The sequence below is a fragment of the Bubalus kerabau genome, chromosome X, assembly GCF_029407905.1.
Source record: "Bubalus kerabau isolate K-KA32 ecotype Philippines breed swamp buffalo chromosome X, PCC_UOA_SB_1v2, whole genome shotgun sequence".
Classification (NCBI taxonomy): Eukaryota; Metazoa; Chordata; class Mammalia; order Artiodactyla; family Bovidae; genus Bubalus; species Bubalus kerabau.
This window is the reverse complement of record NC_073647.1, coordinates 17,307,593-17,331,939: the sequence shown is the minus strand read 5'-3', so window position 1 is coordinate 17,331,939 and position 24,347 is coordinate 17,307,593. Positions and strand designations below refer to the sequence as shown.

Sequence of the window (24,347 nt, the reverse complement as noted above, 5' to 3'; positions counted from 1 at the left end):
CCTGATGCTGGGAAAGATTGAAGGCGGGAGGAGAAGGGGATGACAGAGGATGAGATGGTTGGATGGCATCACCCACTCAATGGACATAAGTTTGAGCAAACTCCAGGAGATGGTGATGGACAGGGAAGCCTGGTGTGCTGCAGTCCATGGGGTCACAAAGAGTCGAATATGACTTAGTGACTGAACAACAACAAGTGTACTTCGACTTCACCTCTTTGGCCTTGGTCTGTCAGATACTATGCTTATAGCCTTGGGTTTCCTGTTCTCAGGAATTCTTTTCTCTAAATGATAAACCCTTACCACCAGCCCCTGGTACCAGACCCATCATCAGGCCCTGATCAGGAGATCTCTCCCAGATTCCTTGTGAGATGACTCATTCTCAGGGAGAATTCTCCTCCCCAAAGCACCCCACCCTCAAAATATTTTGGTCTTTACAATAAGAAGTAGTAGGTTTACAGATGAAGGATCTTGAATTTAAAAACCTGCCCTCTGTGTCAGCAGCTATTACACATGGTCCCTTGTCTTCCCCTCCTCTGATTTCATTCCCAGAGAACTCTGACACAAGTCCAGAAAACTGAGGGACTTTGAATGCATTAGTAGCTTCACCTCCCACTCCCCCACCTTCCTGCCATCTTCGCATGCAGTCTGAGTTGAATGTGAGGAGCATGGACTTAATCATTTGGGCCTTAACACACATATTCAGAGATGCATATCTGACCTATGGAGTTAATACTGCCTTCCAACAAACCAGGAAGGAGAGCTTTCTTGTTTCCCAGGGAATGGACAAGGGAGCTCAGTTCAGTTCAGTCATGTCCGACTCTTTGCAACCCCATGGACTGTAGCATGCCAGGCCTCCCTGTCCGTCACCAACTCCCAGAGCTTGCTCAAACTTGTGTCCATTGAGTTGGTGATGCCATCCAACCATCGCATCCTCTGTTGCCCTCTTATCCTCCTGCCTTCAATCTTTCCCAGCATCAGGGTCTTTTCTAATGAGTTGGCTCTTTGCATCAGGTGGCCAAAGTATTGGAGCTTCAACTTCAGCATCAGTCCTTCCAATGAATATTCAGGATTGATTTCCTTTAGGATTGACTTGTTTGATCTCCTTGCAGTCCAAGGGACTCTCAAGAGTCTTCTCCAACACCACAGTTCAAAAGCATCAATTCTTTGGCACTCAGCTTTCTTTATGGTTCAACTCTCACATCCACACATGACTACTGGAAAAACTGTAGCTTTGACTATACAGACCTTTGTTGGCAAAGTAATGTCCACTTTTTAATAGCTGTCTATGTTGGTCATAACTTTTCTTCGAGGGAGCAAGCGTCTTTTAATTTCATGGCTGCAGTCACCATCTGCAGTGATTTTGGAGCTCCCCCCAAAAAATTCTCTCACTGTTTCCATTGTTTCCCCATCTATTTTCCATGAAGTGATGGGACCGGATGCCATGATCTTTGTTTTTTGGATGTTGAGTTTTAAGCCAGCTTTTTTTACTCTCCTCTTTCACTTTCATCAAGAGGCTCTTTAGTTCTTCTTCACTTTCTGCCATAAGGGTGTTGTCATCTGCATATCTGAGGTTATTGATATTTCTCCTGACAATCTTGATTCCAGCTTATGCTTCATCCAGCCCAGCGTTTCTCATGATGTACTCTGCATATAAGTTAAATAAGCAGGTTGACAATATACAGCCTTGATGTACTCCTTTCCCAATTTGGAACCAGTCCCTTGTTCCTTGTCCCATTCTAACTGTTGCTTCTTGACCTGCATACAGATTTCTCAGGAGGCAGGTAAGGTGGTCTGGTATTCCCATCTCTTTCTTTATTTTCCACAGTTTGTTGTGATCCACACAGTCAAAAGCTTTGTCGTAGTCAATAAAGCAGAAGGGAGCTCAGGTGTTATAAGGAAGCAGCTCTGACTTGTTTACCAGGCTTAAGTTATATAATCACAAGAGTCCAAGAATCTCAAACAGCCCACATCCACTTCTCAGCCAGCAAGATCTGATGTGGTAACACTGCATCCCAGGCTACATTAATTATTGAATGGCATTCTGGAGCTTCAACAATACCTGATAGTAGAACCAGGGCTTTGACTGGTGGTGGAACAGGCCAGATTGGATAAGGTAAGACTTGGGAATTCAGGAGGGCTTAGTGGGTCAGGGGAAGGTTGGGTCTGGGACAAGGATGTAATTTTGGTTTTTCATAATTCAGTTATTATAGGCTTGAGTATGGGTTTCTCTGGTGGCTCAGTGGTAAAAAATCTTCTTGCAAGGGTGAAGATGTGGGTTTGGGAAGATCCCCTGGAGATGGAAATGGCAACCTGCTACAGTATTCTTGCTTGGGAAATCCCATCAACAGAGGAACCTGGCAGGCTGCAGTCAGATATGACTCAGCAACTAAAGAACAACAACAAGCCCTGAGTGCATGATGGTTGGAATTCAATCAGGGCAGGTTCAGAATCAAATTATATCACAGAGGACTGAGAGCAGATAAGATGTGAATGTAAGTATCCATAATGACAAAGTAAGCCAATAATCAAGTGTTAGCCAAACAGAAGTGAGCAGTTAACAATGGTCATCCAAGTAGTTGGCAATTGGCAGAGCCCAGATTAACTGGTGGTTAATTATCAAGGGATTATTGTATTTGGGGGGGGGGACCTCCCAGTTGGTGGTAGTAGTAAAGAACCTGCCTGCCAATGCAGGAGACATAAGAGACACGGATTCAGTCCCTGGGTCAGGAAGATCCCCTGGAGAAGGGCATGGCAACCCACTCCAGTATTCTTGCCTGGAGAATCCCATGGACAGAGGAGCCTGGTGGGCTACAGTCCATGGGGTTGCAAAGAATCGGACACAACTGAGGCGACTTTGCATGCACACACGTGATAGTGGGTATTAGGAATTCAGATCCAGATTCAGATTTGGAAACAGGTTTTTGTGTAGGAGTGGGACTACATAGTACCACAACTGGGATACCAGGCAAGAAATCATGAGGAGGAAGATATGGGAGAACTCTGCTTATGGAAGTACCTGTATTCTGTCAGTAGAAAAATGTGACTTGGTGCTGACTTGCTGGCTTATTTCCGTCTGCTCCAAACTCCTGACTTGTGTCCTCCACACCCAGTCTTTTCTCCACAATATAGCCAGAGTGAGCTTTTGAACATGCCAAACCGATCTTATTGTTTGTAATCACCCTTAGGAAAAAGATTAGACTCTTCGTCAACTTTTACAAGGCTCTGCATGGTTTGCTTCTGTCCAGTAGCCAATAACCCCCTCTTGGAGCTTTTTCTCTTTCACTCATGTCCTTCCAGCTGCACTGAGTCTCTATAGGCTCCCTACTGCCTCAGAGCTGTTGCATGTGCAATTGCTTCTGCTTGGAGTGTACCTCACCTCTCTCTTCATCCTTCCAGTTTTAACTTAATGTCACTACCTTCTTTGAGTCATTTGGCTAAAGGAATCCCCCCTTAGTCTTCATAATGATTCTACTCACCACTGTCACTTACAAGTCATAGCCAGTAACCTTATCTACTGAGAGCAAGTCCTCCCAGGCATCACTCCCACCAGGCTTTACACCCTGATATCCTCATCACCCCACCACGATTCCCCACTGTCATGCTTACCACCATAACCTCCTCCATTGGCCATACGCTCTAGCCCCACCCACTACCACCAGTCTCATCGACCCCTTTTGTAACCCATGCTCCTCTTCCCTCCATCTCCGTAGAGTCATACCTTGTCCATCCAGCAGCTACAAATAGTAGCAGCCCAACCCTACTGATCCTACTAGTGAACAAGGGCTCTTTTGCTTACAGTTCAGGTATCAGCCCGTTTCAATAACATTTTCTGTGACCATTCAATCTGGATTAGTTTTCCCTGTTTTTCATAGCACACCACCCTCCTGCTTTACAGTGCTAATCACAATGGTAAATATGCTGAACTCTTTGTGAGTGTGCCGAATGGTTGTCACTGCATAGAGTTTTTGTCTATCTTGCTCATTGCTATTTCCCCTGTACTTTAACAAACAGATCTCAAATCTGTTTGCCAAATCTCATTGTATCAAGTGTTGCATATAAAAAATCTGAGGCTCAGAGCAGCTACGTAATGTACTCACAGTTGCACAGCTCATAAGAGCCAGAACTGGAATTCAGATCCAGGTTTGGTTGACTCTAAATCCTGCAGGTTCTAAACTGCAATGCCAGTTGTTTCTGCCAGACCATCTATATCAGCATCACTTGGGACCTTGTTAGAAATGGAGATTTTCAGGCATCACCAAAGACTTACTGAATCACAAAATCTGGAGGTGAGGCCCAACAATGCGTATTTTATGAAATCCTCCAGGTGGCATTGATACACAGTCAAGCATGAGACCGCTGCTCTGCACACACTGCACACTTTATGGTTCCCTCTTGGCTTCCCAGGTGGCACAGTGGTAAAGAACCCACCTGCCAATGCAGAAGATGCAAGAGACATGTTTGACCCCTGGGTCAGGAGGATCCTCTGGAGGAGGGCATCACAACCTGCTCCAGTATTCTTGCCTGAGAAATCCCATGGACAGAGGAACCTGGCAGGCTATAGCCCATGGGGTAGCAAAGAGTTGGATACGACTAAGCACACACACACAAACACAATTGTTCAGAGATCCAGGTGATTAACTTCTAGGCAAATAGCCCTAAGAGTATCTAGCATGGGGCTCAGAATACTGTTCAGTTCAGTTCAGTTCAGTCGCTCAGTCATGTCCAACACTTTGCAACCCCATGAACTGCAGCATGCCAGGCCTCCCTGTCCATCACCAATTGCTGTAGTCTACCCAAACCCATGTCCATTGAGTCGGTGATGCCATCCAACCATCTCATCCTCTGTTGTCCTCTTTTCCTCCTGCCCTCAATCTTTCCCAGCATCAGGGTCTTTTCCAATGAGTCAGCCCTTTGCATCGAGTGGCCAAAGTATTGGAGTTTCGGCTTCAACATCAGTCCTTCCAAACACCCAGGACTGATCTCCTTTAGGATGGACTGGTTGGATCTCTTTGCAGTCCAAGGGACCCTCAAGAGTCTTCTCCAACACCACAGTTCAAAAGCATCAATTCTCCTGTGCTCAGCTTTCTTTATAGTCCAACTCTCACATCCATACATGACCACTGGAAAAACCATAGCCTTGACTAGACGGAACTTTGTTGGCAAAGTAATGTCTCTGCTATTTAGTATGCTGTCTATGTTGGTCATAACTTTCCTTCCAAGGAGTAAGTGGCTTTTAATTTCATGGCTGCAGTCACCATCTGCAGTGATTTTGGAGCCCCCCAAAATAAAGTCTGACACTGTTTTCACTGTTTCCCCATCTATTTCCCATGAAGTGATGGGACCAGATGCCATGATCTCAGTTTTCTGAATGTTGAGCTTTAAGCCAACTTTTTCACTCTCCACTTTCACTTTCATCAAGAAGCTTTTTAGTTCCTCTTCACTTCCTGCCATAAGGGTGGTGTTATCTGCATATCTGAGGTTATTGATATTTCTCCTGGCAATCTTGATTCCAGCTTGTGCTTCATCCAGCCCAGCGTTTCTCATGATGTACTCTGCATATAAGTTAAATAAACAGGGTGACAATATACAGCCTTGACGTACTCCTTTTCCTATTTGGAACCAGTCTGTTGTTCCATGTCCAGTTCTAACTGTTGCTTCCTGACCTGCATATAGGTTTCTCAAGAGGCAGGTCAGGTGGTCTGGTATTCCCATCTCTTTCAGAATTTTCCACAGTTTATTGTGATCCACACAGTCAAAGGCTTTGGCATAGTCAATAAAGGAGAAATAGATGTTTTTCTGGAACTTTCTTGCTTTTTTGATGATCCAGCAGATGTTGGCAATTTGATCTCTGGTTCCTCTGCCTTTTCAAAAACCAGTTTGAACATCTGGAAGTTCACGGTTCACATATTGCTGAAGCCTGTTTGGAGAATTTTGAGCATTACTTTACTAGCATGTGAGATGAGTGCAATTATGTGGTAGTTGGAGCATTCTTTGGCATTGCCTTTCTTTGGGATTGGAATGAAAACTGACCTTTTCCAGTCCTGTGGCCACTACTGAGTTTTCCAAATTTGCTGACATATTGAGTGTAGCACTTTCACAGCATCATCTTTTAGGATTTAATATAGCTCAACTGGAATTCCATCACCTCCACTAGCTTTGTTTGTAGTAATGCTTCCTAAGGCCCACTTGACTTCACATTCCAGGATGTCTCAGCATACTGTAGGTATTTAATAAGTATGTATTGACTAGTAAGCTAATCAAGCATCATACATCCATGACCTCTAACCCCAGACCCCTGCCCTATGATATCCTAGCCTTGACCTCTGACCCCAGACCAAACTGGCCTATGACCTTTGACATTCGAATCATGGCCTTCTGATCTCTAACCCTTGACCTATGACAATGGTCCCACCCCTGCCCTATGACCTCTGACCTTTGACTTCTGAGGACATAGCTTTAAATCAACACTGATTTGGGACTGTGCCACAGGGACATCAGTGCTTCATTGTTATTGTGTTTTTAAGCTTTTAAAAATTAAAGCAGTTCGTTTAGGGGAGAAGGTCATAGTTCAAGAGTCAGGGATCGGAAGCAAAGGGTCAAAGGTCATGGAGTCAAAGGTCATGGGGGGGTGGGGCCTGGGGTCAAAGGTCAAGGCTCAGATATGGAAGGTCGCACAGTCCAAGGTCAAGAGGATTGAGGATCAGAGGATCAGTGGTAGGGTTCCTGGTTAGAGTTCAATGGTCAGTGGTCAACAGTCCATGGCTAAGGGGCTCGAGGGTCATAGGTCACAATTAACCTTCAGATCCGCAGGGAAGCAAGCTGGAGAAGGCAAATTCCTGAAGGGTCAGGTGGTGACAAATAGATAAATTTTTCGTCTTTGGTGTTGACTTCATTCTATGTTCATCTGGTGCATGATTCATCTGGTGTGTGAAGCTTTATTATTTTTTTTCTGTTTGTATGTTATTTGATTAGATGTAGAGGGGTACAGATTAGGACTGGGGTCAGAGGTCTTGGGCTCCAAAATCACTGCAGATGGTGACTGCAGCCATGAAATTAAAAGACACATGCTCCTTGGAAGAAAAGCTATGACCAACCTAGACAGCATATTAAAAAGCAGAGACATTACTTTGCCAACAAAAGTCCATCTAGTCAAAGCTATGGTTTTTCCAGTGGTCATGTATGGATGTGAGAGTTGAACCATATATAAAGTTGAGAGCCAAAGAACTGATGCTTTTGAACTGTGGTGTTGGAGAAGACTCTTGAGAGTCCCTTGGACTTCAAGGAGATCCAACAGTCCATCCTAAAGGAGATCAGTCCTGGGTGTTCATTGGAAGGACTGATGCTGAAGTTGAAGCTCCAAATACTTTGGCCACCTGATGCAAAGATCCAACTCATTTAGGAAAGACCCTAATGCTGGGAAATCTTGAAGGCAGGAGGAGAAGTGGATGACAGAGAATTAGATGGTTGGATGGCATCACCAACTCGATGGACATGAGTTTGGGCAAGCTCCAGGAGATGCTATAGGAAGGGGAAGCCTGGCGTGCTGCAGTCCATGGGGTCACAAAGAGATGGACATGACTGAATGACCAAACAACAACAGAGGTCAAGGGCCAGAAGTCAGATGTCAGAGGTTAGAGTCAGTTGTCATAAGCTCAAGGGTCAGAGGACAAAGGTCTGAGGTTAGGAGTCAGGGGTCAGAAGGGAGGTGGTCATGGTCAAAGGTCAAATGAGCAGGGTCTGGAGATTGTGTGGGTTTCAAGCCATCTGCTCCCCAGGTGGCACTAGTGGTAAAGAACTCACCACCAATGCAGGAGGCACAAGAGATGTGGGTTCAATCCCTGGATCAGGAAGATTCTTGCCTGGAGAACTCCATGGACACAGAAGCCTGGTGGGCTACAGTCCATGGGGTCTCAAAGAATCAGACATGACTGATTGAAATGTACACACACAAGCCATCCCCATGGGTCAGGATCATGTGTACTCAGAAACTCCATATCTGTTCTTTTCCTGCAACGTGTCTTGTCCCCTCTGACATTTCCCACATCTGAATTGAGGGTGTTGCCCTGATTAACCTGTGGTCCTTTTTCTTCTCTTAATCTTGTTGCATTTATATGAGGTTGGGTACCTTTGAGTGGGTTGCTACTCTGTGTTCTGCTGAGTGAAAATCTTTGGTGGTATCATATTAATATCATAGCCTATTACATATCTAATTCATAGGGTCATCACTGTCTGGTTTCCCCTAGACTGAGCTTAGATCATCTTACTTGCCATTTAATTGTTATTTTATATTGGAGTAGAGTCGATGTCCAATGTTTTGTTTATTTTAGGTGTACAGGAACTTGAAGCAGTTATGTATAGATGTATATCTATTTATGCTTTTTTTCCTCATATAGGTTATATAGTTTGTTTGGTAGAGTTCCCTGTTCTATTCAGTAGTTCCTTTTCCATTATCAACTTGATATATATTAGTGTGTATATTTTCATTCCAAACTCTTAATTTATGCTTCCCTTCTAACTTTCTTTAGATAATCATAATTTGGTTTTCTCAATATGTAAGTCTGTTTCTCTTTTGTAAATTAGTTCATTGGTATGAGTTTATAGATTCTACCTGTATTTGATATTTTATGATATCTGTCTTTTTCTTTCTGACTTACCTCACTTAGTATGATAATTTCTTGGTCCATCCATGCTGCTGCCAGTATCTTTATTTCTTTCTGTTTTATGGCTGAATAGTATTCCAGCGTATAGATGCACCACTTAGTCTTCATTTTGCTGTCAATGGACATTTTGGTGGATTCTATGTCTTGGCTATTTTAAATAGTGCTACCCTGAAAATCAGGGTGCATATGTCATTCTGAGTGATAAATTTTTTGGATCTAAGCCCAGGAATGGGGTTACAGGATCATATGATATGTCTATGTTTACTGTTTCAAGGAACCTCCATACTGTTTTTTCCATAGTGGCTTCACCTTTTACATTCCCACCAAAATGGTAGGAGGATTCCCTTTCCCATACATTCTCTGCCGTATTTATTCTTTGTAAATGTGTTCAATGATGGCCATTATGACCAGTGTGAGGTGGTACCTCATTGTTGTTTTGATTGGTATTGATTTAATAATTAGTGGAGTATCTTTCCACGTGCTTTTATTATTGTACACCTTGTGAGTAAATTTCTCTCTTGAGACTGGCTTCTTGAAAGTTGGCCCTCTTTTGGATTCTTTTCTGATGATTTACTCCAGGACATTTCTTGAGGGCAGGTGACATTTACAGCCCTGTCAGACTTGTGACTATTAAGAGCCCTTCAGCACCTGTTTTAAGGTGTGTATATTGATCTGAACCAGCTAATTACTCCCTGTCCCCCCCCTTTCCTTTTTGGTAACCGTAAGTTTCTTTTCTAAGTCTGTGAGGCTGTTTCTCTTCTGTAAAGTTCATTTGTATCCATTTTTAGATTTTACCATAAGTGATAGCCTATGATACTCGTCTTCCCCTGTCTTCTTTCAGTTAGTATGATCATCTCTAGTTTCTTCCCTGTAACTGAAAATGGCGTTATTTCATCCTTCTGTATGTCTGAGTAATATTGCAATGTGTATATGTACCCCATCTTCTGTGTCTGTTCATTTGTCCTTCTGCACTTAGGGTGCCTCCATATCTTGGCTATTGTACCTAATGCTGCCATGATCTTTGGAGTCCTGGTGTCTTTTAAAATTTTGGTTTTCTCTGGATCTGTGTCTAAGTGTGGGATTGCTGGGTCACTTGGTACTTCTATCTTTAGTAATCTCCATACTGTTCTCCTTAGTGGGTGTACTGATTTACAGTTCCACTAATGGTGTAGGGAGGTTCCCTTCTCTCCACACCCTCTGCAGAATTTATTGTTGTAGATTTTTTTACATTTGATTTACCTTGGGGGTTTCCCAGGTGGCACTAGTGGTAAAGAACCTGCCTGCCAATGCAGTAGACATAAGAGACATGAGTTTAATCCCTGGTTCAGGAAGATCCCCTGGAGGAGGGCATGGCAACCCACTCTAGTATTCTTGTCTGGAGAAGCCCATGGACAGAGGAGCTTAGAGGGCTATAGTCCATAGGGTTGCAAAGAGTCAGTCATGACTGAAGCAACTTAGCACAGCACAGCACAGCACAGCATAACGTCTTTGGAGAAATCTGCATTTAGATCTTTGGCTAATTTTTTATTGGGTTGTTTATTTTTTGATATTGAGCTGTGCAAGTTGTTTGTATGTGTTCTTCGTTTGCAAGAATTTTTTCCATTCTGAGGGTTGTCTTTTTCTTTCACTGATGGTTTCCTTTGCTGTGAAAATGCTTTTAGGTTTATTAGGTCCCACTTGTTTATTTTTGTTTTATTTTTCATGATTCTAAGAGGTGGATCAAAAAAGAACTTGCTGCATTTTATGTCAAAGCTTGTTCTGCTTTTTCCCTCAAGAGTTTCATAGTATCTGTCCTTTTATTTAGATCTTTAATCTGTTTGGAGTTTATTTTGTGTAGGCTGTTAGGGAGTAGTCTAATTTCATTCTCATTTTCATTGCTAAGCAAGCTGCATGCTGTCCTCCAGAGTGGCTACTCCCAGTTTCCATTCCCAGAACCAGTTGTAGGAGGGTTCCCTTTTGTCCACACCCTCTCCAGCATTTACTGTTTGTTGAGTTTCTGCTTCTGGCCATTCTGACCTGTGTGAGGTGATACCTCCTTGAAGTGTTGATTATTTGCATTTCTTTCATATTCAGTGATGTTGACATCTTTTCAGGTGATTTTTAAAAAACATACTTATTCAAGTTGGCTTCTTGAATGGCTTCCATGTTTTAATATTTTCCCAATGACATTTCCCCTAGGACATTTCTTGAGGGCAGGTGTTTTTTAACTTACAGCCCCTCAGGCCTTGTGAATGCTAAGTGCCCATGAGCATTAGTTGTTGTTATGGGAAATGACCAAAGGCGGCAGCATGTCTTTATGCCCCACTCTGGTTACTGGAGAACCAGTGCCTTAGGGAAAGTACTGTTCCTGGATTGTCAATTAGGGTGGAATGTGCCAGAAGAAACACCCAGGGCTTGTGTCCCATTCCTTCTTCCTTCCTTACCCCTATCCCCTGGACACATCCCAGATCCTGTAACACAACTCTTGGAGGGTGCTTTCATCCATAGGTAGGGCGACCCTAAAGAAGGGGGCTGGAGGTGGGGACCCGACCACCAGGAGACATGGGGCCCACGCGGCTTTTTGAAGCTCTTCCAGCGCAGAGGCTCCACATCCTTTGGGTGCAGTAGGCATAGTTTCGCTGCAGGAGGACTTGCTTGGATCTGGAGGTCATGAGCCCATGCAGAGGGGAATAAACACATCAGATCCGTGGGGCAGGGCTCATTAGCTGGCACATCCTCCCCAGCTCCATCAGCCCCATGACAGTCCATCCTTGGGATCCAAGCCTGCTCAGGCTTCAGGGATGTGACAGCAGCCCAGGTCACCAAGGCCTAAGGGGAATAGAGTTGCATTCTCTTTTTGTAATTTGTATTTTGTATTGGTGATTAGGTGACTTAAATATTGTGAAGTGAAAGTTGCTCAGTCGTGTCCGACTCTGCGACCCCATGGACTATACAGTCCATGGAATTCTCCAGGCCAGAACACTCGAGTGGGTAGCCTTTCCCCTCTCCAGGGGATCTTCCCAACCCAGGGATCAAACCCAGGTCTCCCGCATTGCGGGTGGATTCTTTACCAACTGAGCCACCAGGGAAGCCCAAGAATACTGGAGTGGGTAGCCTATCCCTTCTCCAGCAGATCTTCTTGACCCAGGAATCAAGCCGAGGTCTCCTGCATTGCATGTGGATTCTTTACCAACTGAGCTATCAGGGAAACCCTACAATATTGTAGTATGTAGTTTTGTTTTGTTTTTTTTTTTAGGTATAGAGCAACATGATTCACTTATACATAGATGTGTACACGTCCTTTTTCTGGTTCTCTTCCCGTATAGTTTATTATACAGTACTGATTAGGGGTCCTCATCCTATACTGGGTTCTTGTTGATTATTTTTTAGAGAGTAGTGTGTATATGTTCATCTCTACCTGTTCATTTCAAAAATCTGATTTTCTCCTCAATTACTCTTTGGAGGGTGGTTCTCCAGGATTTTATGGTAGGTCTATCTTCATCTCTTAAATGCAGTTTCTTATTCCTCTCTGTATTGTCTCTTATCATTTACATGGCACTAGCACCATAACAGCGTTCCATTTTCTCCGTGCCTTTTCCACTATTCTTCATAGATATGTCATGATAGCCTTTCACACTAGTGCAGAGTGATCCCTTGTTGTGGTTTTGATTTCATGTCTGTCATAGTTTATGACATTCAGCAAGTTTTTATGGGGTATTTTTTAAAACACGGTGAGTAGAATTTACTATAAAAGTTTCTTTTTCATAGTGTGCTCAGGTTTTTTTAAAAATTATTTTCTATTTGTTTCCCCTGAAAAAATTTTAAATGCAGGTATCATTTAGAGCCCAGTATTCCCTGTGAATACAAAGTGTCCATGAACAATAGTTATAGAGTTGCTATTTAGAGCATGGCCACAGTACTGCAGAAATTCTTCTATCCTTAGACTTACTACTCTGGTAACCAGAGTCTTAGGGTTAGTCCTAGTTCCTGGTTGTAAATTAGAGTGGAATGTGAGAGTAGAAGCCACCAAAAGCTTGTGTCTCTTTAGTAGTTGTTTTATTTTAAATTAATTTGTACTTTTTATTGGAGTAAATTCAACTTACAATGTTGTGTTTCCTCTAGAAGTACAGAATCTTGTTCACTTGTACCCATGCAGGTATCTATTCATATCTGGCTTTTTCACATATAGATTATTCGATTGGTTAGTACCCACCCTTGGTAATGTACGTCCATGCTTACTATGCATTTTATATGTATCATTGGTATAAGTTAATCCCAACCTCCTATTATAACCCTTCCATTCACCATTACCCTTTGGTAATTATAAGTTTTTTCCCCTAAGACTATGTGATTATTTCAAATGTCATTGAAATTTGTATACTACAAAGCTACGGTCATTAAGGCAATATGGTACTGGCACAAAACCAGAAATATAAACCAATGGAACAATATAAGAAAGCCCAGAGATAAATCCATGCACATATGGGCACCATATATTTGACAAAAGAGGCAAAGATATAAAATGCAGAAAAGGCAGCATCTTCAATAAGTGGTGCTGGAAAAACTAACTGGACAGCTACATGTGAAAGAATGAAATCAGGACACCTCATAACACCATATACAAAAAAAATCAAAATGGATTAAGACTTATTAATAAATATAAGGCCAGAAACTATAAAACTCTTAGAGGAAAACATAGGCCGTACACTCCTTGATGTAAATCACAGCAAGATCCTCTGTGACCCATCTCCTAGGGTAATGGAAATAAAATCAAAAATTAAATGGGACCTAATTAAACTTGAAAGCTTATGCACAGAAAAGGAAACAATAAAGATTAAAAACAACCCTCAGAATGGGAGAAAATAATAGCCAATGAAACAACTGACAAAGTATTAATCTCCAAAATATACAAGCAGCTCATACGGCTCAAGATCAGGAAAACAAACAATCCCATCAACAAATGGGCAGAAGACCTAGACAGACATTTCTTCAAAGAAGACATATAGATGACTAATATACACATGAAAAGATGCTCACCATTGCTCATTATTAGAGAAATTCAAATCAAAACTACAATGAGTTTGTAGTGTGTATATTCTCAACTCACACCAGTCAGAATGGCCATCATCAAAAATTTTACAAACAACAAATGCTGAAGAGGGTGTGGAGAAAAGGTGACCCTCTTACACTGTTGGTGGGAATGCAAACTGATACAGCCACTATAGGGGACAGTATGGAGACTCCTCAAAACACTAGGACTAAAACTACCATATGACCCAACAATCCCACTACTGGGCAAATAGCCTGAGGAAACCATAATTGAAAAAGCCACGTGTACCCAGATGTTCAGTGCAGCACTATTTACAATAGCCAGGACATGGAAGCAACCTAGATGTCCATCAACAGATGAATGGATAAGAAACTGTGGAACATATATACAATGGAATATTACTCAACCATACAAAGGAACACGTTTGAGTCAGTTCTAATGAGGTGGGTGAACCTAAAGCCTATTGTACAGAGTGAAGTAAGTCAGAAAGACAAATATTTAACATTAACACGTGTATGGAATCTATAAAGATGGCATTGACAAACCTACTTGCAACAGCAATGGACACGCAGACACAGAGAACAGACTTGTGGACACAGGGTGGGGAAGGAGAGGGTGAGATATATGGAGAGAGTAACATGGAAATATATACATTACCATATGTAAAACAGATAGCCAGTGGGAATTTTCTGTATGACGTAGGGAGCTCAAACCTGATGCTCTGTGACAACCTAAAGGGGTGGGATGGGGTGAGAGGTGGGAGAGAGTTTCAAGATGGAGGGGATATATATATATATATATATATATATATGGCTGATTCATGTTGCTGTCTGGCAGAAACCAATGCAATATTGCAAAGTAATTATCCTCCAATTAAAAATAAATTAATTAAAATGCAAAAAAGAATGCTAATACTTTAGCCAGTCCAGTATAAGTTAACATGTTTTTACTAATATTTATATCATTATCTATTTAAATGATTTAAAAATTTTTCACCTAAAAATGATCGGACCAGGAATAACAGTAAGCTAATAAAAAGTACCAAACTATCCCCAAATTTTCATACTTTAAGTAGAAATAAACTGAACTTTGAGAGATTGCTTTTTGGTTCCAAAGATCATATTTCACTTAATAGTAAACATAATAAAGATTATTTACATAACATGTTAAACTTACCCTGTGTTAAGTATTTGTGTGGGCCAGTGGTGGGTAGTGAAGACATTAAATATTTTCTCCCTGTCTCTCTGTCAGTATAATTGAAAAACTAAGGTTTTAAATAAGATGAATTGAGAAGACTTCATGGAATGGAGAGAATTTGAATCAGGCCTTGAAGAATAGGCAGGACTTTAAAATATGGACATAGTTGGGAGACAGCATGCCAGGGAGAGAGAAAATCCATGCTTGGTTGTCTGAAATAACCCAATATTTTTCTTGTTTCAGGTTCAAGTTTTGAAACTGCTTTTGAATTTGTCTGATAATCCAGCCATGACAGCCGGACTTCTTGGTGTCCAAGTAAGTACTTGCATATTTGTTTTGTCTATACAGATATATGGATTTGTCAGAGAGATCTGGAAGGAAATATTTATCCCAAAATATTAACAGGAATTATCTCTGAGGAGCAATATTAGAAGTGGTTTTTCCTTCTGTTTTGGGTCTTTTTGCCTATATGAATTACCTAAATTTTCTGTAATGAACATATTCTACTTTTGAAAACCAGTTTGAAAAAGTCTCCATGTAATAATAAATTATAATTTTTGTGTCTCTGTTCAATTTGGGGTACTTATATCATCACATCTTTTATACTTGACCTCTTTATGTTCAATATATCTTAGTATCCACTGAAACACTAGTATTTATGTGCCTGATGTCGGACTGAGTGTCAAGATAAACCAGTGAGTATAGCATGATATCGTGCTTGTCCTCATGAACTTACAGTCTAGGGAGAAAACACACACAAAAAAATGTAAGAAATGAGCAAGATCATTAAAAGCTGTGGTGTTTTCAAGGGAGTATAAGTTGTGTTGTTGTAGAATGTCCTATAGAAAAAGGACCCTGTCATATTCATCCGCTCAGCCCTATGCTGTTAGCAATTTGTGAATTAATGAGTTTCTATGATGACTATATGATGGATCTTTATGAGGAAAAATGACTGCATTCTTTGTTTGTTCAGTCGCTCAGTTGTGTTTGACTCTTTGCGACCCCATGAACTGCAGCATGCCAGGCTTCCCTGTCCTATCTCCCAGAGCTTGCTCAAACTCATGTCCATTGAGTCGGTGATGCATCCAACCATCTCATTCTCTGTCATCCCCTTCTTTTTGGCCTTCAATCTTTTCCAGCATCAGGGTCTTTTCCAATGAGTTGGCTCTTCACATCAGGCCAAGGAAATAGTATTGTTTAGGTAAAACTCCAAACCTCTTGTTTCCATTAGTTCTTACACTGGTTCAGAATATAATGAACTGCCTCAACAAAAAAAGACCATTTAGCTATTTAGCCAACTTTCATGGAAGGTTCACTGTTTTACCTGTTGTATGTAGAAGAATGTGCCTAGAAAATAAGAGCTTTAGTTTATCACCATGATGCAAACATGAAGGAAAAGGTAACAGTGATACCAAAATTCTAATTGATCATATTTTTCCAAAGAGTAATGCAGTCTAGAAGTAATACACATAAATTTCTCATTTTTCACCTTGTTTACAAAGGGATTCTTTTGACTGCTGAATTTAAACAGTAAATATCATTTACTGTAAATACCTTTCATCATTAACACAGCTACAACTTGCCATGGTCTCCTGGTTTATTTTGGACCATTTTATTAAATGGTCAATAAAGCTCAAATGAATATAAGAGGTTGTTCTGAAACCATTTTGTTTTTATTTTGCTTTAGCTAAGCTACTCCAGTTATTTCCTCTACACAGAGCGACAGTGACCTTTTTATGTGTAAGCTACCCTTCCACTGTTGAAAATGACTTGCAGTTACTCATCTGGTACAACAACAGTATGTTTCATAACTGCCCTAGGAAGGACCCTATTCTTCTAGTAGTAATAAGATCTCGTACTCCCAACCCCACCTGCCACTCTGCTTTCAGGTCTGTTCTGATCATTAGAACCTATTTTAGTCCATGAAAACTTTAAACTGTTAGGATATTTCCTAATGTTTCCTGTTTCCAAATACTCACCCACCCCTGTTTAATGTGTATAACATACTGTGTGTGTTAGTCACTCAGTCATGTCCGACTCTTTTGTGACCTCATGGACTGCAACCCACTAGGCTCCTCTGTCCTTGGAATTCTCCAGGCAAGAATACTGGAGTGGGTTGCCATTTCTTTCTGCAGGGGATCTTCCCAACCCAGAGACTGAACCCACACTGTAGGCAGGTTCTTTACCAAGTATGAGCTACCAGGGAAGCCCTATACTGGGGTCAATCAAATCTATCCAAAGGCAATTGGTTAAATCAATTATCTAGTCTTTAAGGACATTGCATCCAAGTACTGCACTTCGGACTCTTTTGTTGACTATAATGGCTACTCCATTTCTTCTAAGGGATTCTTGCCCATAGTAGTAGGTGTAATGGTCATCTAATTAAATTCACCCATTCCAGTCAATTTAGTTCGCTGATTCCTAAAATGTCGATGTTCACTCTTGCCATCTCCTGTTTGACCACTTCCAATTTTCCTTGATTCATGGACCTAACATTCCAGGTTCCTATGCAGTATTGCTCTTTACAGCATCAGACTTTACTTCCATCGCCAGTCACATCCACAACTGGGTGGTGTTGTTGCTTTGTCTCCACCTCTTCATTCTTTCTGGAGTTACTTCTCCACTGATCTCCAGTAGCATATTGGGCACCTACCAACCTGGGGAGTTCATCTTTCAGTGTCCTATCTTTTTTACCTTTTTATACTGTTCATGGGGTTCTCAAGGCAAAAATACTGAAGTAGTTTTCCATTCCCTTCTCCAGTGGACCAGGTTTTGTCAGAACTCTCCACCATGACCTGTCTGTCTTGGGTGGCCCTACAAGGCATGGCTCATAGTTTCATTGAGTTAGACAAGGCTGTGGTACATGTGATCAGATTGGTTAGCTTTCTGTGGTTGTGGTTTACATTCTGTCTGCCCTCTGATGGAGAAGGATAAAAGGCTTATGGAAACTTCCTGTTGGGAGAGACTGACTGACGGGGAAACTGGGTCTTGTTCTGATGGGTGGGACCATGCTCAGTTCAGTTCAGTTCAGTTCAGTTGCTCAGTCGTGTCCGACTCTTTGCAACCCCATGAATCACAGCACGCCAGGCCTCCCTGTCCATCACCAACTCCCAGAGTCCACTCAGACTCACGTCCATTGAGTCAGTGATGCCATCCAGGCATCTCACCCTCTGTCGTCCCCTTCTCCTCCTGCCCCCAATCCCTCCCAGCATCACAGTCTTTTCCAATGAGTCAACTCTTCGCATGAGGTGGCCAAAGTACTGGAGTTTCAGCTTTAGCATCATTCCTTCCAAAGAAATCCCAGGGCTGATCTCCTTCAGAATGGACTGGTTGGATCTCCTTGCAGTCCAAGGGACTCTCAAGAGTCTTCTCCAACACCACAGTTCAAAAGCATCAATTCTTCGGTGCTCAGCTTTCTTCACAGTTCAACTCTCACATCCATACATGACCACAGGAAAAACCATAGCCTTGACTAGACGGACCTTTGTTGGCAAAGTAGTCTCTGCTTTTGAATATGCTATCTAGGTTGGTCATAACTTTCCTTCCAAGGAGTAAGCGTCTTTTAATTTCATGGCTGCAATCACCATCTGCAGTGATTTTGGAGCCCTCCAAAATAAAGTCTGACACTGTTTCCACTGTTTCCCCATCTATTTCCCATGAAGTGATGGGACCGGATGCCATGATCTTCGTTTTCTGAATGTTGAGCTTTAAGCCAACTTTTTCACTCTCCTCTTTCACTTTCATCAAGAGGCTTTTTAGTTCCTCTTCGCTTTCTGCCATAAAGGGTGGTGTCATCTGCGTATCTGAGGTTATTGATATTTCTCCTGGCAATCTTGATTCCAGCTTGTGTTTCTTTCAGTCCAGCATTTCTCATGATGTACTCTGCATATAAGTTAAATAAGCAGGGTGACAATATACAGCCTTGACGTACTCCTATTCCTATTTGGAACCAGTCTGTTGTTCCATGTCCACTTCTAACTGTTGCTTCCTGACCTGCATACATATTTCTCAGGATGCAGGTCAGGTGGCCTTGTATTCCCATCTCTTTCTTTATTTTCCACAGTTTGTTGTGATTCACACAGTCAAAGGCTGTTGCATAGTCACTAAAGCAGAAGTAGATGTTTTTCTGGAACTCTTACTTTTTTGATGATCCAACGGATGTTAGCAATTTGATCTCTGGCCCTCTGCCTTTTCTAAATCCAGCTTGAACATCTGGAAGTTTACAAATGGGAGAGTTCGACTATAAATAAAGTTGAGCACTAAAGAATTGATGCTTTTGAACTGTGGCACTGGAGAAGACTCTTGAGAATCCCTTGGACTGCAAGGAGATCCAACCAGTCAATCCTAAAGGAAATCAGTCCTGAATATTCGTTGGAAGGACTGTTGCTGAAGCTGAAACTCCAATACTTTGGCCACCTGATGAAATGAACTGACTCACTGCTAAAGACCCTGATGCTGGGAAAGATTGAAGGCAGGAGGAGAAAGGGGTGACAGAGGATGAGATGGTTGGGTGGCATCCCTGACTCGATGGACATGAGTTTGAGTAAGCTCTGGGAGTTGGTGATGGACAGGAAAGCCTGGCATGCTGCAGTCCATGGCGTCACAAAGAGTCAGACACAACTGAGCGACTGAACTGAACTGAGTCTTTAAAGAGAATGAATCAAGTCTGAATGTGCTAATGTGTAAAGACATCCATGACATACGGTTGTTTTTCAAAATGTTGTAGGCAAATATGTCTAATGTGACTCCATGTGTGGTTTTTTAAATCTGAAAATGTATGCTTCTATATGGACAGAATACTTCTGTCATTCGTATGTAGTCATTTTGGTATATGTAGAATGAAACACCAGAGAAGGCAATGGCACCCAACTCCAGTACTCTTGCCTGGAAAATCCCATGGACAGAGGAGCCTGGTGGGCTGCAGTCCATGGGGTCGCTAAGAGTTGGACACGACCGAGCGACTTCACTTTCACTTTTCTCTTTCATGTATTGGAGAAGGAAATGGCAACCCACTCCAGTGATCTTGCCTGGAGAATCCCAGGGACGGGGGCGCCTGGTGGGCTGCCGTCTCTGGGGTTGCACAGAGTCGGACACGACTGACACGACTTAGCAACAGCAGCAGCAGAATGAAACACGGACTCCTGAGAGTAAGACTAGAGAGTCAGGAAATGACTTTTCTTTGTACAGGTGCTTAGTCTAGGGTTTGAATTTATTTACTATTAACATACATTTTGTAGGGTTTTTTTTTTTCCAGTAAAGTAGAAAAAAGTCACAAGATCATTTTCTCCTCTTAACTGAAAGAAGTTTTATTCATTAATTTTCATCCCTATTTTACAATGACTTAAATTCCAAGATATAAAAATACTCAGCAGTTATTTTAATAGTATTTTTCTCCCATGAGCTACTGTAACAATTTGTTGATTTGTTTGAATTCAGCTAGGTTTTTTCCCCTCTACCCACCGCAGATCCCCAGGTTTTTGTTATATTCAAGTTCATAACCACCACCATGCTTAATTATTAAGTATATCAATTTTTAAGCAGAAGGTTTCCTATTCATATATTTAAGGCAAAGCTTTAAGAGAAGAGTACTTTAAATTTTCTTTGTAAATCATAGATTTCCGTAGGAAGTCACAAATCCTCAAATAGAAAATGTGCTTTCTCAGAGTTATTCTGATATACAAATGAAACTTGGGAGAAGTATTTTTACAGTGGAAAAGGGATTCAGTATATGATGAAAACATGAAAATTCTCAATTAGCTACAGTAGTAATAATGTACATTATTAGAGCTAAGAATAATTATGAGTGATGCAAACATAAGTATTAATTCCCTGAAAGGCGTGTATGAGTGCTAAGCTGCTTCACTCGTGTCTGACTCTTTTTGACCCTATGAACTGTATCCCGCCAGGCTCCTCAGTCCACGGGATTCTCCAGGCAGGAATACTGGAGTAGGTTGCCATTCCCTCCTCCAGGGGATCTTCCTGACCCAGGGATTGAACCTGCATCTCCTGCAACTCCTGCATTGCAGGCTGATTCTTTACCTCTGAGCCACCGGAGAAGCCACTGAAAGGCATATTTCTTTATAAAAATGTTTCTTAGTCTTCCTCCTTGTTTAATGAAAATATATATTCAAAATGTACACACATTAAAACCAAGATTTGATTTTAATATGCTGTTGCAGCATTGGGTTCTAAAACTCCCTCTCTTCTTTTCCTTTATTATTAGTTTGAACAAATAATAACATTTCCTGGAGATCAGAGCATTGCGTTTGAAATGTCAAAATGCTAGAGAAAAAGAGGGAGTCATTTTAACTATCTAGAAAGATTTGCACAGTGAAAGTGCACAATTAGATCTTTACCTATGTAGGTCATGGCACATCTTACCCTTTTTTAGGTGGTCCTATTTGATGGTTCCACCCTCTTGGGCAATGAGTATCAAAGTGTTCCTCAGTTACCACAGGAGAAATGGATTTCAATAAAATCTTACATGTTGGTATGGATGCTGGCTAATCAAAGAGGAATCTAGGGCACATTAGTTTTTGAAAGGCAGAAATAGACTTTTTCATCAAACCCATGGGAGAGCAGTGAAAAAACACCATAAAAAGCCTAATATAAAGGACATGACACTTGCCTGGAGAAAAGTTTTCGAGATGAAATTATTCACTTATTACCTCCTCCTACCTTCTTTCTTTCAGGTCAGTCATATCCATGGAACTGTGTCTGACCCCTATGGTTCATCTTGATAGCTCTCTTATTTGGCTTCTTCATAACATTTTGAGTATCATTCAAGTTAACCCTGCATTATATGTGACAATGTGTCTTTTGAGCATCTTAGATGTGTAAATCATGGTCTCTATAATGAAATTTTATTGTCTTTAGCACATAGACCATGTCATTTTTTTGTTTCCCCTAGTTTCTACCATGGCCTTAGGTATACAGTAGCATGTTGGGATAATATTTTAATGAATTATCTTCTCTGTGTGTGTCTCCTTACACCTAGCCCTTCCCATATTCAGCAAAGATATTTCATCACCTAACAGAAAGGTTATTATAGCAGAAGAGCAGAAAACTAAAAAGTTAATTCTCAGCCTTTGAGTTTTTAAAAGCCTATTAAGAGTTTCAGGAACCAGGGCTTTTGAGCTTCAGAAGCTTAAGCCCTAAAGAACCCAGGTCATACACTTCATGACATACATAATAGATTTGAAAGGATACAGGATCAACCTGAGCCAATTTTTTTTTCTCCCCAGACTAGATGAAAATTCCATGGGATGTGAGAGGAGTGAGTTAGGACAAAAGTCCTTGAAAAGACCCTTAACAGAGATGCGGTTACCTGCGCTGTGGGGCAAGACCCAAGTGGAAGACAAAGGAGAGAGGGTTGGAGAAAGCTGAGTAGGTGGGACTGTGCCTGGCCTCTCCCTCACAGAGAGGGAGGCAACAAGCTCTGAAGGGCTCCCCTGAGTCCAGCCTGGCTCCAGCCCTGTGGACTAGACTTGGTTGTAGCCTTATTATTCCCCAGACTCCAGTGAGTTCTGGGGAAGGACCCAGTGTTTTCTGAGTAGTGCTGAGTGGCCTCAAGACCTGAGGAAACTTCAAGTCAAGGTTAAGGAGGTACGGTAGTGATCTGACTCCAACTGAAATTGAGGCCTGGGTAGAATTTAAATATTCTTGCAACACATGTGCAGGGACAATTAAGGCTTTCCATGACAATGTACCTGTCAGTGGTTCCAGGGTGGACAGCAGAACACAAAAGATCAAATACTTTCTCTTTGTCTTAGCCACAGCCCCAGAGATTGTGGGGAGAACTTGAATGGTCTGAGATTAAGTTTTATATTACCTGGAGGAATGGGGGCCTCTAATTGACTAATCACAAGAAAAAACTTCTTGTGCACCTGAATTTGTGGGTTGACACTTATAGTAACCCTGCCGAGGCACTCTATATTTGGTCAGTTGGATGGACCTGAGGCCAACATTTAAGAGAAAAGTGAATCAGAAGACAAGAAGCCCCTGCTGAGGGTTGGGTAAATTAGTACGTACTGAAGTGCTCCCTGAACTGTCCTCGCCTTAGTCTGCTTTCACTCCAACACTTCCCAGCTTCTTTAGTCCTCAGCACTGACCATGGTGTTGTAAATACCGAATACTACAATACCCCTGGTTAGCCAAAGGAGAGTCAAGCTAGGGTCACTCAACTGTTTACTAGGGCAGGAGGGTGAATTCAGGCATTTTAGAGTTTTCCCAGACATACAGAGGTGGAAACAAGAAGAGGTTTTAATATAAGTCTCAGATACCCAACTTTGTGTGTAGTTACAAATGTATGACTTGATCACTGACTTTTAGCAGGTAAACAGAGCTGGACAGGTTCATGTTTTTAAGTGGGCTGTAGCCTCAGTATTGCATATGGTAGGACCACATTATTTATTAAATTTTGTGGGCCTGCTCTGATTGTGCTATAGAAAGGCAGAGGTCTCCTGAGTCAATCGGGGTTGTTGAATCACATTCAATGAATGTCCTAGCATTTCAATTGAAGAATTCTGCTATTGAGGGACTCCCCTGGAGTAATCAATTAAAAGCAGTAGCATTAAGCAGCTAACGGTGCCGGGAAATCAATACCGGCATGGGGAAGAAACAATTCCCTGCAATGATTTCTATGCAAATTTTTATTCTTGTACCTAATGACATTAAGATGCACTAATGATACATAAGTCAATGAGGAGCTTCTTTCCCAGTTAAGTGTGAAGCACATTTTTGCCCCTACAACCTTGGTGGCCAATTGGGAGGCCTACTGTCACTGCTGGGAAGCCATAGATTAGGGAAAGACAGCCCAGCTTTCTTTGTATGTATCACTCCTGTGGGAGAGATGGAGCTCAGATAAAAAGGAGGACTTTCTGGAGATTGGCATGGGTCCCTGAAAGGGCCAAGACCGTTTCTTCTTTCATTTACTGAGCATTTGTCCATGCTGGCCCTGCACCTTTAATTGTTCCTTTGGACTGCAAGGAGATCCAACCAGTCCATTCTAAAGGAGATCAGCCCTGGTATTTCTTTGGAAGGAATGATGCTAAAGCTGAAACTCCAGTACTTTGGCCACCTCATGCGAAGAGTTGACTCATTGGAAAAGACTCTGATGCTGGGAGGGATTTGGGGGCAGGAGGAGAAGGGGACGACAGAGGATGAGATGGCTGGATGTATCACTGACTCGATGGATGTGAATCTGAGTGAATTCCGGGAGTTGGTGATGGACAGGGAGGCCTGGCGTGCTGCGATTCATGGGGTCGCAAAGAGTCGGACACGACTGAGTGACTGATCTGATCTCCACTTATGGCCAGCAGAATCCAGTAAAAGACACCTGAAGCTCAGCTCAAACTGCTTCGAGACTTTTTCCAGATTCCACTTCTTCACAGCCTTTTGCCTCAAAATGTGGATCAAAGAAATGTTGTATTTCTTTTGTTCTCTAATGTGATTTGGCTTCC

General features: G+C 41.9%; 1 protein-coding gene across 2 annotated transcripts in view; it reads left to right on the top strand.

The window, feature by feature from the left end:
* SMARCA1 (SWI/SNF related, matrix associated, actin dependent regulator of chromatin, subfamily a, member 1) overlaps nt 1-21,857 on the top strand; it is a 155,537-nt gene extending 133,680 nt beyond the window's left edge. The window contains exons 25-26 of one of the 2 annotated variants that reach the window (XM_055564582.1): nt 15,130-15,201; nt 21,579-21,857. In XM_055564582.1, coding sequence (XP_055420557.1) covers nt 15,130-15,201; nt 21,579-21,626 — 120 coding nt within the window. In that variant the 3' untranslated portion in view covers nt 21,627-21,857. Of the gene's footprint in view, nt 1-15,129; nt 15,202-19,089; nt 19,671-21,578 lie in introns of those variants that run through there. The other variant, XM_055564581.1, reaches the window with a different exon arrangement.
* The last annotated feature ends 2,490 nt before the right edge of the window (nt 21,858-24,347 follow it).